This window comes from Pleurodeles waltl, chromosome 10 (assembly GCF_031143425.1).
Source record: "Pleurodeles waltl isolate 20211129_DDA chromosome 10, aPleWal1.hap1.20221129, whole genome shotgun sequence".
Classification (NCBI taxonomy): domain Eukaryota; kingdom Metazoa; phylum Chordata; class Amphibia; order Caudata; family Salamandridae; genus Pleurodeles; species Pleurodeles waltl.
The window spans coordinates 862,400,404-862,416,746 of record NC_090449.1 but is presented as its reverse complement, the minus strand read 5'-3'; the positions used below and the strand labels follow the sequence as shown (position 1 = coordinate 862,416,746).

Here is a 16,343-nt window from a genome sequence, read left to right as displayed (position 1 = left end):
TCTGGATTAAGGATGTTCTTTGGTGAATTTCAAAGGGCGAGTAATCTGTGGTTAAAATATCCACCAGAAAAAGCATTACTGAAGATCCGTAACCTCAGCCAAATCCTGTAAACTAAGGATAAGTAATCTCACAATATTTGGACATTTGATATCTTTTGATTAGTTTCTTCATTTAATTTTTCTTCAGATTAGGAGAGTGTTACATTATTTCACATCCCCCTGCTATGTGCAGAGGCCCATGATCTTCTCTAGAATTGCCTGACTGGGAAAATGGCACTCTCTAGTCTTTAAAGATAATAATCTTTAAAAGTGGCACTTTTTGGAATGGCAATATATATATATATATATTTTTACACCTGTTAGACTTAGAGTGGTCTTTTCGCAAGCTTCTTGCCTCTCCTCCTTGCTGAACCTATTTTTGTCGGTCTTAGGACTCTTGGCACTCTACCACTGCTAACCAGTGCTAAAGTGCACATGTTCTCTGCCTAAAACTTGGTAACATTGGCTTATACGACAATGACATATTTAATTCATCTGTAAGTCCCTAGTAAAGTGATACTACATCTACCCAGGATCTGTAAATTAAATGCTAATAGTGGCCCTGCAGCACTCATTGTGCCACCCACTTACGTAGCCCTTTAAAACATGTCTCAAGACTGCCATCGCAGAGCCTGTGTGTGCAGTTTTAAATTGCCATTTCAACCTGGCAAAATAAACCTTTTTCCAGGCACAAACCTTCCTTTTAAACCATTTAAATCACACCTATGGTAGGCCCTGGACAGGTTATAGTGCATGGTGCAATGTATTTAAAAAGCTGGACATGTACTTTAATTTTTACCTGTTCTGGTAGTGAAAACCTCTTAAATTCATGTTTCACTACTGCAAGGCATATGGCTTTCAGAGGATAACATGGAGCTGTATTATTACATTTTAGAAGTGTAATTTCCAAATGCAAAGGGATCATGTTTTAGATCACAATTTAAAAACTGCCACTTTCAATCAATCAACCAATCAATCAGATTTGTAGAGCAGGGCTGCATCACCCCTGAGGATCTCGAGCTGCTGGGAGACCACACTGCATGTTCTGCTGCTGGTTGATCATCCAGGTCTTCAGGTCCTTCCTGAACTGCTGGAGCGATTATGAGGCTCTGAGGCGCAGGTTGTTACAGGTCTTAGCCACCAGCTGGGAGAAGGAGCAGCTTTCCGCTGTTCCTCCTGTGGATGTGTCAGGTGGCTGCTAGTGAGAGGGATTCAAAGTGGAGATTCCTGATAGGTTGGAGGAAATTAATTTGATTGTTGAGGTAGAGCCAGTCCTTCATTGTGTAGTGCCTTGTAAGCGTGGGTAAGCAGTCTGAACTTGAATCTCTTTCCAAATGGTAGCCAGTAGAGTTTCTTGAGGTGTGGGGTGATGTGAGTCCGTTTGAGGAGATCAAGGGGGAGTCTGGCTGTTGTGTTCTGGATGGTCTGGAGTTTCGTCATGAGTTGGGCGGTTATTCCTAGAGTGAGATGCCATAGTCTAGTATGCTCGTGACGTGAGCTTGCATGACTGTTCACCTGGTATTGGAGGGGGTGGTGGAGGGGGGGGGAAAGCCATCTGAAGACCTTCCTGAGCATTCGAAGGGTGAGGAAGCAAGCAGGGGAGGATCTGCTTCTTCACGGATAGCTGGCTGTCGAGGAGGACACCAAAGTTGCAAGCGTGTTCGGTGGGTTTGGAGGATGGGCCAAGCTCAGGTGGTCACCATGCGCTGTTCCAGAGGGTGTCTTTTCCCTTCCCGAAGGTGAGTACTTCTGTCTTGTCGGTGCTGAGTTTGAGACAGTTGTTTTTCATCCAGGCGGCCACATCTTTCATGTATCTTTAGAACTTGTCATTGGTGGTTGCTGGGTTGTTAATCAGGGAGAGGATGAGTTGGATGTCGTCGGCATAGGAGATGATGTTGAGTCCGTAGCTTTTTATCATGTTTGCCAGGGGTGTAATGTATATGTTGAAGAGGGTTAGGCTGAGTAATGAGCCTTGAGGTACACTGCAGATGATGTTCTTAGGAAACGAGGAGTAGGGTGGGAGGATGACCTTCTGTGTTCTTCCTGTGAGGTAGGATACAATCCACTTGAGGGCTACTCCTTGGAATCGGATCTGGTGGAGTCTGTTTAACAGGGTGTGGTGGGATAGGTGTCGAAGGCTGCTGAGAGGTCAAGGAGGATGAGGGCTGCTGAGTCACAGTGGTCTAACAGCATTCTGATGTCGTCCGTTGCTGTGACTAGGGTTGTCTCTGCTGTGGTTAGCTCTGAAGCCTGATTAGGAGGGGTACAGAAAGTTGTGGTTCTCCAGATGTCCACTTAGCTGGATGCTGATGGCTTTCTCGATGACCTTGGCTGGGAAAGGGAGCAGGGAGATAGGTCGGTAGTTTTTAGGTTCCCCAGGGTCCACGAATAGCTTCTTTAGCAGCAGCTTCACATCGGCTTGTTTCCATTTCTGGGGGGAGTGGGCCATGGTGATTGAGGAGTTGAGGACCTTGGTGAGTTCTTTGCTGATGGGTTGCTTGCTGAGGTTGAATGTACGGTCTGGGCAGCGGTCTGCTGGGGCTCTGGAGTGGATGGATCTCCTGAGGGATGCTGTTTCCTTCTCGGAGAAGTGAGCTAGTGTGGATGTACATCAGTCAGCGTGATGCGCTTGATGCTGTCCTCCGCTGGGGGTTGGGGTGCGAACTCTTGGTAGATGGTGTTGATTTTTTTGTGAAAAAAGTCTGCGAGGGTGTTTCAGAGAGCTTGTGAGGGTATAATGTTGTTTTCGGTTGCTGAGGGATTGGTGAATTTCTTGACCATGTTGAAAAGTTCCTTTGGTTGCTGGAGCTGTCCTTGATGCGGGTGGCTCGGGCGATCTTCTTCGTGTTCTTCAAGAAGTGGTGGTATCGGTTGAGGGCATTTTTTTAAGTGTTTCCAGTCCACAAGGGGCTTAATGGTGCGCCATCTTCTTTCCTTCATTCTGCAGTCATGTTTCTGGGTTTTCAGTTCTTCTGTGAACCAGTTGAGGTGGGGTTGGTGGGTTTCTTCGGTGAGACTTCGTCAGCGCTTGCTGTGAGCCAGTTCGCGAAGTTGTCCGCCACTTGTTCTGTGTCTCTGGTGGTGATGGGTAGGCGGGTGTTGGTCCATTGCTGTTCTGATACCTTTGTCCAGCTGGGCCGTGTCTCCCTAGTGGTGAAGGCGGGGGTGTTCAGTGGTTACGAGATGACAACGTGGACGCAGTAGTGGTCAGTCCAGGTGAGCTCCTCGGTGTGGGTGTACATTACTCTGTTTCTGGCTGAGAAAACAGGGTCAAGCTTGTGCCCTGCTGTGTAGGTGGGGTCGGTGACCAGTTGTTTAAGACCAAGATTGGACAACTTTCAAGCAGGTAGGCCTTGTTAGCGTCTTCAGTGTCTTTGTCAAGGTGGAAATTGAGGTCTCCTAGAAAGGCGTATAGGTTTGAGTCGATGGCGAAAGGAGCGATAAAATCAGGGAAAGCTTTGCAGATGGCGGACGGGTCCGGAAGTCTGTAGGTGAGGGTGCCTTTGATAGTGGTTTTGCTGTTTGTTCGGAGTTGGAAGTTGAGGGGCTCCATGAAGGGGGTGGAGTCGTCTGTGGTGGTAGATCATTCGAAGTTCCCCTTGTAGATTATGGTGATCCCACAGCTGTGTCTGTTGGGTCAGACCCAGTGTGTGATCTTGTATCCCTTGGGGGTGGCAGTGGCGATGTCTGGAGCAGATGCGGGGTTCAGCCAGGTCTCGTTTTTAAGGCCAGTCGGGTGGGAAAAACCAGTAAGAAACGGTCTGCAACTCTACTCCCAGTGGCGGAGGCTACTGGGAGGTTTAGTTCAGGAGGAGGTTCTGGAAGAGTCCTGCGATCTGCTTTAAGGTTGGTGGTACAGGAACCCCATAAGAACTGGTGTGCAACTCTACTCCCAGTGGTGGAGGCTGCTGGGAGGTGTAGTTCAGGAGGAGGGTGTGGAACTTTTAGAAACTTGGCATTTTACTGCTCTTAGCCCTTTTGTGCCTAAAGCTTGGCTTGGGTCAAAGGACTAGGTATTATTGACAGCTAGACTTTGTGAATCTCTCACAGACAGCCACACAATAGAGGGATTGGGTGTGTCTGGATGGGCCATCTGCTGGCAGGATGGAGGGGCAGAGCTGAGCACAGCCCCACTTACACCTGAATAGTCTCTGCCTTCACACAAAGGCCCTAACAACCCTGCACTGTCACGTCAGCCAGCTTGGAGCCAGGGCACGGGAGGCAGGAAATTCCATGCATTTCAAAGCCACTGTCTAGAAGCTTCTCCCACTTCCAGAACCATACCACCAGGGTATAAAAGAAGGACCCCAGATACCTTCACTTCAGCAGACATCTGGACCTGTGGATACTCTGCCAGGAAGAAGGACTGCCATGCTGCTACAAAGTCTGCCACTCTGCTGAACTGCTGTTCTAAAGGAACTGCTGCCCAGTGGTGCTAACCTGCTGCCCTCATGCCTGTGGAAGAAGAACTGGCCAGGACTCAGTGCAAGCTGTCGCCAGCCCGTCTCTTCGCACAGCAGCATCATAAGCCAGCGGAGGACTGCCAACGCAAAGCTACAGCCTGCCCGTATGCGACACCTGGCCTGCTTCATGCGCCATGTTGACCACTGCTCGCAACACTCTCTTTGCTCCCTGTGACCCTCTCCAACACAAATGGAACTCTTAGCACAACACTTAAGAATGTAAAACTTCTGCTGGACTAACCCAAAACTGTATCCGACCCGCTCTCCATTGCAGTTGGCCTGAAATTTGGCCCAGTCCAGCACGACCAGAGAGCCACGGTTGGCTTTTTCTGCTTTTAGACGCTATACCGTTATTTATTCTTTAAAAATTCATAACTCCGAATCTACTGCTGGATTTTTGTAGTTTTTATATTGTTTTATTCATGAAATTAAGCTTTATTTTTCTAACCTGGTGTGGGATCTTTTTGGGTGGTATTTCCACTGTTTTGCTGTTTTAATTTCTGCACAAATACTTTACACATTGCCTCTATGATAAGCCTGACTGCTCTATGCCAAACTACTGGGGGGAGGTGGGGTTGAGCACATGAACCCACCCAGTTAGGTAATTCTTCAAAATACTTAAATAATTAAATGGACTGCAGTTGAAATGTATGCAAAATCTTTACCCAAAATGAAGTAAGAATTATTGTTTTTTGGTAGAATGTGAATACGTTTTCAAAAAGATTTGCAAAAAACATATAAAGAGAACCTCAGAATGTAATTATGAGTATACAGTCAGAGTTTCCTAAAAACCACTATTTAGGGAAACGATTTATGTTGTGAAACTTATTCTTTAAAAATTCATAACTCCGAATCTACTGCTGGAGTTTTGTAGTTTTTATATTGTTTTATTCATTAAATTAAGCTCTATTTTTCTAACCTGGTGTGGGATCTTTTTGGGTGGTGTTTCCACTGTTTTGCTGTTTTAAGTGCTGCACAAATACTTTACACATTGCCTCTATGCTAAGCCTGACTGCTCTATGCCAAACTACTGGGGGGAGGTGGGGTTGAGCACATGAACCCACCCAGTTAGGTAATTCTTCAAAATACTTAAATAATAAATAGGACTGCAGTTGAAATGTATGCAAAATCTTTACCCAAAATGAAGTAAGAATTATTGTTTTTTGGTAGAATGTGAATACGTTTTCAAAAAGATTTGCAAAAAACATATAAAGAGAACCTCAGAATGGAATTATGACTATACAGCCTGAGTTTCCTAAAAAACACTATTTAGGGAAACGATTTATGTTGTGCAACTTGATCACAGTAGTTGTCCCAATTAACTTCAAAGTTTCGCCCAAGATGGATAGACTAAAGATACAGTACGTGATTTGTGCTACTTCCGATTTAGTGCCCTGCAATTATATTACACTGAGAGCCATGTTAATAGATTTCAAGTAATTGGGAGACACTGGGACTGGAGCTAAAGAATGCGCACAGTATTGCCTTCCCCTCGGTATGGTACTATGATTTTTGTTTTAAATAAATATTATGTTCTAAACATTGTTCACAAAAATATTGGAGTTAATTCCAGAAATAGTACATCCGATGGACTGATATTTTTTTATAACACATATTTAGGACTTGATATTGATGTCAGTTATTTCTGCATATGCTAGTCTGACATACAACCTCTCTCCACCACAACTACTGAAGTCACAAATTACAACGCCCGAAATCGAGGAAAACATGCAGGAACTGGAATTACTGTGTCCAGCTCCACGTTTTCCACTTTCCTTTTCTGGGCTCATTTTCTTACACATTTCCCGCGTTGCTTGAGCAGTGAACAAGTGTGCATGGAAATACGTTTGGGTTTCCCAGATCTATTTCTGTACCCTGGAAAACTTCTAACTAGATGGGGGTGGGAGGCGGTACTCCACAGGGATATTGCCCGCTTGACTTGTAATCGGGCTCTAAGTCTACTGCACAGTGCATAGAAATGTCACAATCAAAGTATTTTATAAACACCTACGGAGGAAGATGGATTTATCATGGATTGACACCACTCCACAGCCTCCACGGTACAAGGCCTCATCGTTTCTGTACGTCCATGGTAGAAAGTCCTTGTTGTAGCAGTTTCATAACAGCAACCCGGGCTGCAAAAAATAAGATAGGAAAAACATGCAGTTTCAGAAAACACCTTGCCAGAAAAGAAGCAAAAATGCAATTCCTGATTAAATCCAATTATACCAAGCACAACAAATACTACTGCTCACCAGAAATCCCACATCCTGGAGCATATATGCAGCAAATGTAACAAAGTTCCCTGGCCAGAGCCCAAGAAAGTCGATAGCATGATGTATAAACATGTTATTTGCTTCATGTATCTGTGGAACTTTATGAACTCTGTGCATAACTTTTACCTAATGTTCGGGCATAGAAAATGGTCTTTGGCTTACTGAAATTATAAGACAAATTTTGCCCGCCCTGCATCCTCTTTTCATTCAGCATCTTGTTTTTCCAGAAACCTAATGTTGCAGAAAATGTCGTTATAGAGAAGTAGTAAGCAATGCCACCACAATTCATAGCTAGCACAGCAAATGCGATTCACTTGTAAGAAATCCCATGATACAATACTTGTGCAAGGGTTGAAGCTAAACTCCGGCAGCAGTGGTCTGGGGAGAAAGCACTTGTGCTCTGGCGCTGTGAATCTGGCCTGCCGCCAAAGAAGGTGACAACCCGAGTGAGAGGAAGAAATCAGGTCACGGCTGTTCCTGTTCTGTGAGCAGCTGTTTCCAGATCCGGTTCACGGCAGCGGCAGAGAGCAGCAGAGCGCGCGCGGTGGAAAAAGCAGGGGCAGAACCGCAGAACCAGAACCACGGGGATCCCGTGGGCATTAGGATAATAGCCGGGAGCCACGGCATTCGGTACAGCAAGAGTCACAGCAGGGGGGGGGAGGAGGACCGCAAGACCAAGAGGACCACGGGACCATGCCACGCCACGGGCAAGGAGATACGCGGCCGTAACGGGACAGGATCGGAGGACTACGGTAAGAGGCAGAAGTGCTGCTTGGTTGTTCTCCTGTTCTCCTACTCTCTAGCGTCCCCTGCCCCCCGCGCCAGTGGCCCTCACACCTCTTTTTCAGTAAGGCCGTACCTGTAGGCTGTATGCTATAGAACGCCTCCCGTCCTCCGTGATGCCCAAGCTACCTGTCCCAGAGGGGTCCGAGTACATTACAATTTAACTGCGCCACAGCCTGCGCAACAGTTTGTCAAGACTGTTAAGATCACGCCAATCCAGGCGCCTCCCCTGAAGGACATAAGGACACCAAATTACAAGCTGGGAGGCTTAGCTATCCAACCAGCTGGCAGGTTTACATGTGCACGTGCTCGTGCCCCTCAATCCTGAGGTGTGGCGGTGTGTCTATCTGACATAAAGAAAAAAGGAAAGAAGACTGCTTGGACCTTGACAGAAGCCAGCGGCACGTGCTCGTGCCCCTCAATCCAGAGGTGTGGCGGCGTGTCTATCTGTCTATCTGACGGAAAAGAAAAAAGGAAAAGAAGACTGCTTGGTCCTTGACAGGAGCCAGCAGCTCATTTGGGCAGCATTTGAAGAGGACCACGAGTGCTCAAGCCCCTCGCCTCTGAGGTGTGGCGGTGCGCGCTATCAGATAAAGTAAGGAGGAATATCTAAAGGAAAATTTCACAGACGGCAAAAATGAGGTCAGGGAAGGAAAGGGCATTTCAGCCGCAATTAAAGAGAAATAAGAAACAAAGTAAGCCCATATTCTCACAATCACCGGCAACATCAAAATGGGAAGGGGAAACGAAGACAAAGTGTCAATCTCTGATCCCCACTATAACCCCTTTTTTCAGCAGACTTCAAAAATCAGTAAGGGCCCCACATAAAACTGTTTTTTTAAAGGCCCCTCTGGATGTGACTTTTTCTTTACCTAATGGCTCCGCGACCCTACCTCATCCAATCTCCCCCATAAAAAGTGAATGCAGTCTGCTATATGAGCAAAATGATAAAAGTAGGTTTAAGGAGGAAGGGCAGACTGAAAAACCTACCCTTGGAAAAAATAGTAATCAAATGGAAGACAACCCCAAAGAAAATGTTTGGGGCTCAATTAATGACCTAGAATTACTGACTCTCAGGTCATCTTCTCCTTCCCCTGTTACCACTAACCTTCCATCCTTGGAAAATCAAATTAGCTCTTCCCATTTAGATACTCAATTTCCATTTGAGGTAAATGTGATTATCAAAGTAGCGATTGATTCTTCAAGTGAACCTGCTGTGAGGCCACAAGAGCATGGTATAATAAGGAACACGAATCATTCGTTAGAAACTATTCCTAATTCGGAAAATCTTATTAATCTGGACTCGTTAAACTCTAATCCTTCTTGCCAAAACAGGGACCGAGCCCTACTGCGTACATTTTTAACAAGCCATTCTACAATAATATGGGAGTATCCCTGCAAGAAGATAAAATTACAGTTTCAAATACACAAATGGGTATCTCAGTCCTTAAATACAGATCCCTAAATGCATCCTCTATAATAAATTAAAGTGAATTTGAAGGCAAGGAGGAAAATAAGGAGAACATACTGCAAGCACGAAATACCAATAAGCAGCTGGATCAAAACGCGGTATGGGATATCTTTTTTAAAACCTCGCAGCTAACACTGGATGCTCGGTCCTATCAGTCCTCTAAAATGTATGTCCAGGTGGATATACTGAATGCTATGGCTAAATCAGTAGCAGGGATCGACCAGAAACTGGCAAATGTAAACAACTTGATTAAGCGAGCTCAGAATCTTGCAGAAATCTCAGTAATAGGATGCACTTGTGAGCCCATAATCGATACATTGGTCACTTTCCCAGAAGCTTTGAACTCATTGATGGTAAACCTCAAAGAAAATGTAAATATGAGAAGAGAGGAGGAAATTATAGCCAATGGACCTCCCCCGGATTATAGGGAGGCGGGGGAAAATAAAAACTTGTGGACCAGAGCGAATTGGTGTACAATGAAATTAAAGGACAAAGAGATAGAATCCCTTGAAGAACCGAAATGTGGGCAGGAAGAACCATGTAAGGAAATTACAGGCTCCTTTGATTCTCCCAAATCAGTGGGGCTCCCATTTCAGCCAGTAAAGCCACCCACTAAAAGACAAAAGAAAAAGCAACGAAAAGCAAGAGATAAAAAAAGGGGTGACCTCAATGGGCTCCTTGGCGATAAAATCGAATCCCTCCTCTAGCCTGGTCATAGGAGATGTCATGCCAATGCCCAAAGACCACGTGACAAACACAGAGAGTTTTTCAACTGCAAATAATCTGTTTCCATTATTCAACCTTGGAACAAGGGGCCAAATTATCCAAAACCAAAGGGGGCAAAATGAAAATGAAAACGAACTACACTCCATTGAGGGGGATATAAAAAGTAATGACCAACGAATTATGGTAATGCCAAATGATATAGGCAAATCAGAGCAGGAACCTCCAAATATTAAACTCCATCAACAGGAGACACAAGTTGGAACGAGTCCTAGTCCTATAATAAATAGGAGGCCTTTTGAAGAAGAGCGTATAACAATTATGGTCGCAAATTCAGAATATGCAGAGTACCATGAGGCTCCAACCAGAGCCCATTTGGCCCCATATCATGCAAAAAAAGGAAGAAGGCAAAGACCACCCCAAGATGAAGGGTACCTAAGTGGCGTAATAGTAAAGCACAAGGCGATAAAGCTAGAACGGGCTGATAGAGAGCCACCGGTATGGAGTCGTGTTACAGAACATCCAAGGGCTGCCCAACTAGATGGACAGGTGGATACTATAGGTAATTCCGAATTTGCTTTGCCAAATGATTGTTTACAACTAATATTGGAACCTCAATATCACTCTAGGGGACTATTTGATATCTTAAATAGAGGAAATATACTAAAACTATTACAAGCTATTCCTGCATTAAAAGATATAAAATCTACTGATATTGTCTCCATAGAGTTTCTACCAAGGGAAAATACAAAAGAAAGAGGTCTAAACGAATTAACCCTGGTAACCTGGAGGTCATCACATTTGGTAAAAGAAGAGTTGCTAAAGAAAAATGCTCCTTCTTAAAATGGGGAATTAATTTCAGTATACCCAAACAAGTAGGCTATCCTGACCCGTTAGAGGAACAAATCAATTTGCCGAACCAATCTAAGCTAAAAGAGTTGGATAAACCTTTCTAAGTTCTTAGATCTGCAACTGGAAGAATGGAAGATGACCCCTTAGTGTGTACCATATCTAATACACGCTTACCACAGCTAGATTTAGGCTAGATATCAGAAATAATCCATCTAGGAAAATGTCAGTGACTTACGAGTAGTAGGGTGCACAATAAGTTGACTATTTCGCCTGAAAACCCTCTCCAAGTTTGCTCCAGGAATATAAATGGGGTTAGATCAAATACCAAGCAAAAAGCTCTATCAAGCTTAGTAAAGAAATGTCAAATTATTTTTCTCCAGAAGACCTGGGCCACCGACTCCTTTTCAATTGATGGATTTATGGGATTCTTTTCCCCAGCAATAAAGGAGAAAAGGTATGGACATCCAAAGGGGGATTAGCAATTTTTATCTCAGAAGGAATAAACATTTTATTTACTCGATTATATTAGGAAAATAAAGACTTCTTGCTTGTGAAGTTAGACAGGTGGAATAAGGAACATTCCAGCCCACTCCTGCTAATTAATGTCTATATCCATCAAGATGCACAATCTAGAAAACATATATCTTCAAAATTGATAGATACAATTTTAACTGCCCATCAGGATTTAGGACACCTGGAGCTTTTAATAGCCGGGGACTTTAATCTGAAATTATTAAACCCTTTTAAAGGGATGCACAAACTATCTTGCAAGATCTATTATGGGCAGTACCCCAGCAGTCCCTGGAGGTAATAGAGAAAGAAAAAGCCGGGACAGTAGTACTCTCCTTAGTAAAAGATCTTGAGGCTCTTGGGCTAAGACTTCTAAATGGAAGGTATCCACAAGATACGTCACCAAATTCCAAGCGACAATTGATTATACTGCGGCCTCCTTATTTTTGCTTACGCTAATTACAAAATTTTACATAGTAAAATCAGATATGAGCGACCACGGTCAGCAATGCCTGGAGATAGGATGTGGCATTCCTAAATTTAACCCTGCACTAACTACACTAAGGAATATTAATACAACAAACTATAAAAAACTCAGATGGACTGAAAAGTTAAAGGAATCCACTGGTGAACGGTCAATGGTGATAATCGACCAATGCCATATGAACATAACCGGGGACTCAATAATGACCTGGTCATCTTTCCTAGATAGATTTGCAGCTGTTCTTCTCACAGATAGATCACAAAAGAGGTATCAAAACCAGGGGCGAGGTGCGAAAACAAACAGGAATATAAATTTTTCAGCACACAGGATTAAATTAAGAAAAGAACGAAATAGAGCTTTAAGGTTATATAACAAGAATCCAACAAACTGCTACTTTAAGACTGACTTAAAAAATCTAAACAACATATATCGGAAACAAATATGGGAATACAAGCATCAGGAAAACCATGATTTTTGGGCAAAGGCCCTATTCTTCAGTAAAAAATCAAACACACAAGGTTTTTGGAAAATGGTGAATGCCCTGAATAAAGCCCTGATGACCCTGACCAGCTCTAATATCTCGGAAGCCGTCTGGTTTGATTACCTAAGTCACCATTTTGGTGAACAAAAGAGAGCCAGCAAAAATTTAGAAGAGGAAGCAAAAAAGTTAAGTCTAGAAAGAGTAAAACTAAAACCCCTCATACCCCAAAAGGAAACCAAAAAAATAATATTTACAATGCCCGAAATGGTACGCTCAATAAAAGACAGCCGAACTGGGGGTGCCCCTGGTCCAAATGGGATCCCAAATGCCTTGTTTAAACTGAATCCTGTGTTTTGGAGTGAAAAACTGGCTTTGACTTTCAACCATTGTATGACGCTAGGAAGTATTCCAAAATCTTGGAGGGGGGCGATAATTCATCCAATATTCAAAGGAAGCAATAAGTCACAACCTGAGAGTTATCGCCTAATTACCTTAACGGATGTAGAAGCTAAATATTATGCAGGGATTTTACTAGAGCATCTTCGTAGGTGGGCAATTGAAAATAGCATAATTCCCACCAATCAGACAGGTTTTGTAAAGGGCCTGGGTACTGCTGGAAACATTTTAACTCTATCCCTGATTATTGATAAGTACAAACAAAAAAATCAACCCTTGTATTTGTGTTTTGTAGATTTTAAATCATCCTTTGACCTGGTACAGCGACCTCTCCTATGGGAGACATTAGTCTCTTGGGGGATACCGGAGAATCTGCTAAAGGCTAATGAACAGCTACACACAGATACATGGGTAAGAGTTAAGATAGGGGATGGATCTTTCCTTTCAAGGGAAATTAAAACAAAACAAGGTCTGAAACAGGGCTGTGTGCTGGCTCCATATCTTTTCCATCTTTTTTTATCAGACTTGACTGCGGAACTAAATATGGTAAATGCGCACCCCCCCAAAGCTTGGTGATATGACTATTTCAAACTTGTTATATGCTGACGACGTAGTACTCCTGAGTCAAACTAAAGTAGGGCTACGGCGGCTCATCATAAAGATATCCGAATATGCAGAGCAAAATGGATTAGAAATAAATCAGAAAATAACCAAAGTAATGGAAATTAGTAGAAAAAATTCGAAAGTTAAAAAAAGGAACACACAAAGGGGTGTTTTTGAACAAGTGAACCAGTATAGATACCTGGGTGTACGTTTTGATGAACGAGGCTCCTTTCTTCCCCAGAAACAGGAGCTATACAGAAAAGGAAATGTTCTACTGTTCGTTTTCCGCACTTTAAAAAAACTGCTTACCGGCCCTAGCTATCGGCTGTTACTTCAAGTTGTTGCAGCCAAACTAATACCAACTTTAGGATACGGAAGTGAAGCTCTGCGTGGACAAGATGCTATCATCCTAAATAAAATCACTTGAAAGATTTTTGGGTCCTTATTCCGGCTACCGGGGTATACCTACCAAGCACAAATTAGGCTGGAGTTTGGCTATCTAAATCAATGTATAGATAGGAAAGCCAGTTATATCACAGCCTGGAAACATTTACAGCTAACAAAGGAAAATCAGCTCTGCCGAGCACTTTGGAAGGAGATTAGTTCAAACTCTAAAGCTACATCTCGAAAGTACTTAGATCAGGCACTAACAGACCTGGAAGTAATGGAATTAGGGGACTCAAACCTTTCCTACTTTACGTTAAAAAAAAACCTAAACATGAATAACAAGGAAAAGATCAGTGAACATGGTTAAGAGTTTATTGGCCTCCAGATCACATTCCTGGATGTTAATAAATGAGTATATTCCTTTGAAATGTCAGCCTTTCTTGCAAGCTGGGTGGACAAAGATAGACAAGGATCATTTTATCAAATACCGATTTGGTATCATCCCTGGAGGTGCCTACCTAGTCCCGTGGGAACGCCCCCGCTACAATCCCTCAGTGCAGGCTATGTGGCTGGGATAAGGAAGATATAATTCATTTGATCTGTATTTGTAATGGCCTACGAAATGAACGTAAATCTTTATTGAAGGCAGCATTCAATCAAAGGAGGATACGGACTTGCAGGCAAGCGGTGATTGCCTGTTTTAAACCCTCTGACGTTGTTCTGAATGCTAAATTTACCAAGTTTCTACGCTTAACATCACAAATATTTCTAAAATAAGATCTTAATTTGTACATATATATCAAGTTTTTGTACATAATTTACAGAAATATTTTGATTCTTTTTAAAAAACAATAAATCACTGTACAGTATTCACGAAAGATTTTTAGGTCTAGTTAAGTAAGGTATTAGACGTATATGGGTAGCTTATACTGACCTCGGATTAGGAGGTATTTATTAGAAACTTCTTAAATAATAATATTTTTATGCATATTAGATTTTATAGTTTGATATTCTGGACTGTATATTTTCTGATTTAGATAGAATGATGTGATGTATTGGTTTTTTATTAACTATGCATCGAATAAATAAACTTGAACAGAGGTGACAACCATGATACAATACATTTGTTCATGTGTCAGTTTAGGTTGAGAATGGAGTCTCTGCCAGGACTGTACCCTGGAATAGCTTTAATATTTCCTGTCCTGTTCGTGGAACTTCCTTGCTGGAGCAGCTAGACTCATCACAGTTTCAAGGCAGGGTCAGCCTTTTCTCTTAACTGCTGCTCGCCAACCACCGGCGGGTCCGTTCCATGAGAAGCAAGTGTAACACATCCAAGCATAGTGGTGAAATGAAGATTACCTTTGTTGTATCATTTGAGAAACGCTCAGGTCTTTTGGGGGAGTTTAAATGGCACTGGGCTAAAAAGGACTGGCAGAATAATGGAATCTATAAATACTTTTCGAGCAGGGCTCCCGGTAAAATGTTCATATCTCATAACTCCTGTGTGGGATATCTTAGTCAGACATCAGCCCCAACAGTGTCCGAAGTGTTACCAGGGTTGAACTTAGACCTCTGTGTCGGCGATGTGATTGGTTTAATGTGATTTAACAAAAACATCTCGTGCTAGCGGTCATAAGGACAGCCTGAATTTTAGTAATTGGTTTTTCATTTTGTGGGATCCATGTTCAGATCTTGCAGTCTGATAACCGGTCACGCTCAGGCCGAGCATTAAGATCGGCTGAGAATCCCAGCCTTCCTCAGTCTCCCCTTAAGGTGTCAAGAACTCTTGCCCAGCTACAATATGAGATACTTTGGATGTCTTGTCAGCAGTAAATTGCCTGATTTCTTAAAGATGTTATACAGTAATATTTGCTGTTGAACTCGATTATCTTACCAGGGAAAGGGGGAAATGGGGAGAAGGCAAGATAAAAAAAAAGGAGTGCTTGCTGGTGTGTTACGCTGTCAGGAATACCCAGCATTGATTTGCGTCTTGTAGTCTGTAGTCTGCTGTGCGGCTGTGATTCTAGGCAGCAGATTGAGACTTTTCTGAATAAGTAAGGCATAAGCTACAAGGACGTCTGGTGTTTATGCGCAAAAGGGGTGTTGCCCTGCCACCCCACATTGTGGAGAGGCAAGAACAGGGAAATAAACACAGAACAGCAGAAAATAAATCACTGCTCGGAGACAGTGTGCTGAATCTCCTGGGTGAACGCTGCAGATGTCCAACTGCATAAGTGCCAGACAGAGAAGGTTTGCCTTGACCTGCAGGCACAAGCTACTGCAGTGACATCATCGGAGAGGGAGGGCTGAATTAGAATGAAATTGATATGGTTGCTTTTGGTGTGCAAAAACAGTGGCCCTGGGGGGAGTTAGCAAAGCTTTATTCACTTCAATTGCTAGGGGTTGGGCAGGCCGATGAGGACAAAGAGGGAGTGGGTGGCAATTTGTTGACTGCACAGAAAAGTGGGCTGTAGGAAGAGTGAAGGGGGCTGCTCTCCTGGCAGTAACACTTGTTCACTACTGAATTTGGTTTCACTTTGAAAAAAACCCATTATGGAGCTGAGCATGACAGAGTACTTCTTACCTAGACTGTAGAGGCCCAAGAGAGGGAAGCAACTATTGGGGACCTCGTCACCCCCCCCCGCCCACCCCCACACACACACACTTATCAGGTACAGTGGGGTGGGGTTCTTGATGGGCTTCTTCTGACTGCAGCTCGGCAGACAAAGGCTCATAATTAACTTGGGAAGATTAGTGATTGAAAGGAAGGACGGGTGCATGGATAGATGAAATGCTGGATGGATAGATGCATGGATCAATGAGTGAAAGGATGCATTTAAGAATGGAGCAGTAAAAGGCAGGGGGTGTATGAGTG

At 43.4% G+C, this 16,343-nt stretch overlaps 1 protein-coding gene across 3 annotated transcripts in view; it reads right to left on the bottom strand.

The window, feature by feature from the left end:
• LOC138261973 (peroxisomal carnitine O-octanoyltransferase-like) overlaps nucleotides 1-16,343 on the bottom strand; it is a 278,490-nt gene that overhangs the window by 39,124 nt on the left and 223,023 nt on the right. For all 3 annotated transcript variants that reach the window (XM_069211574.1, XM_069211573.1, XM_069211575.1), the window contains exon 13: nucleotides 6,514-6,637. In XM_069211574.1, the coding sequence (XP_069067675.1) occupies nucleotides 6,514-6,637 (124 nt within the window). The remainder of the gene's footprint in view (nucleotides 1-6,513; nucleotides 6,638-16,343) is intronic.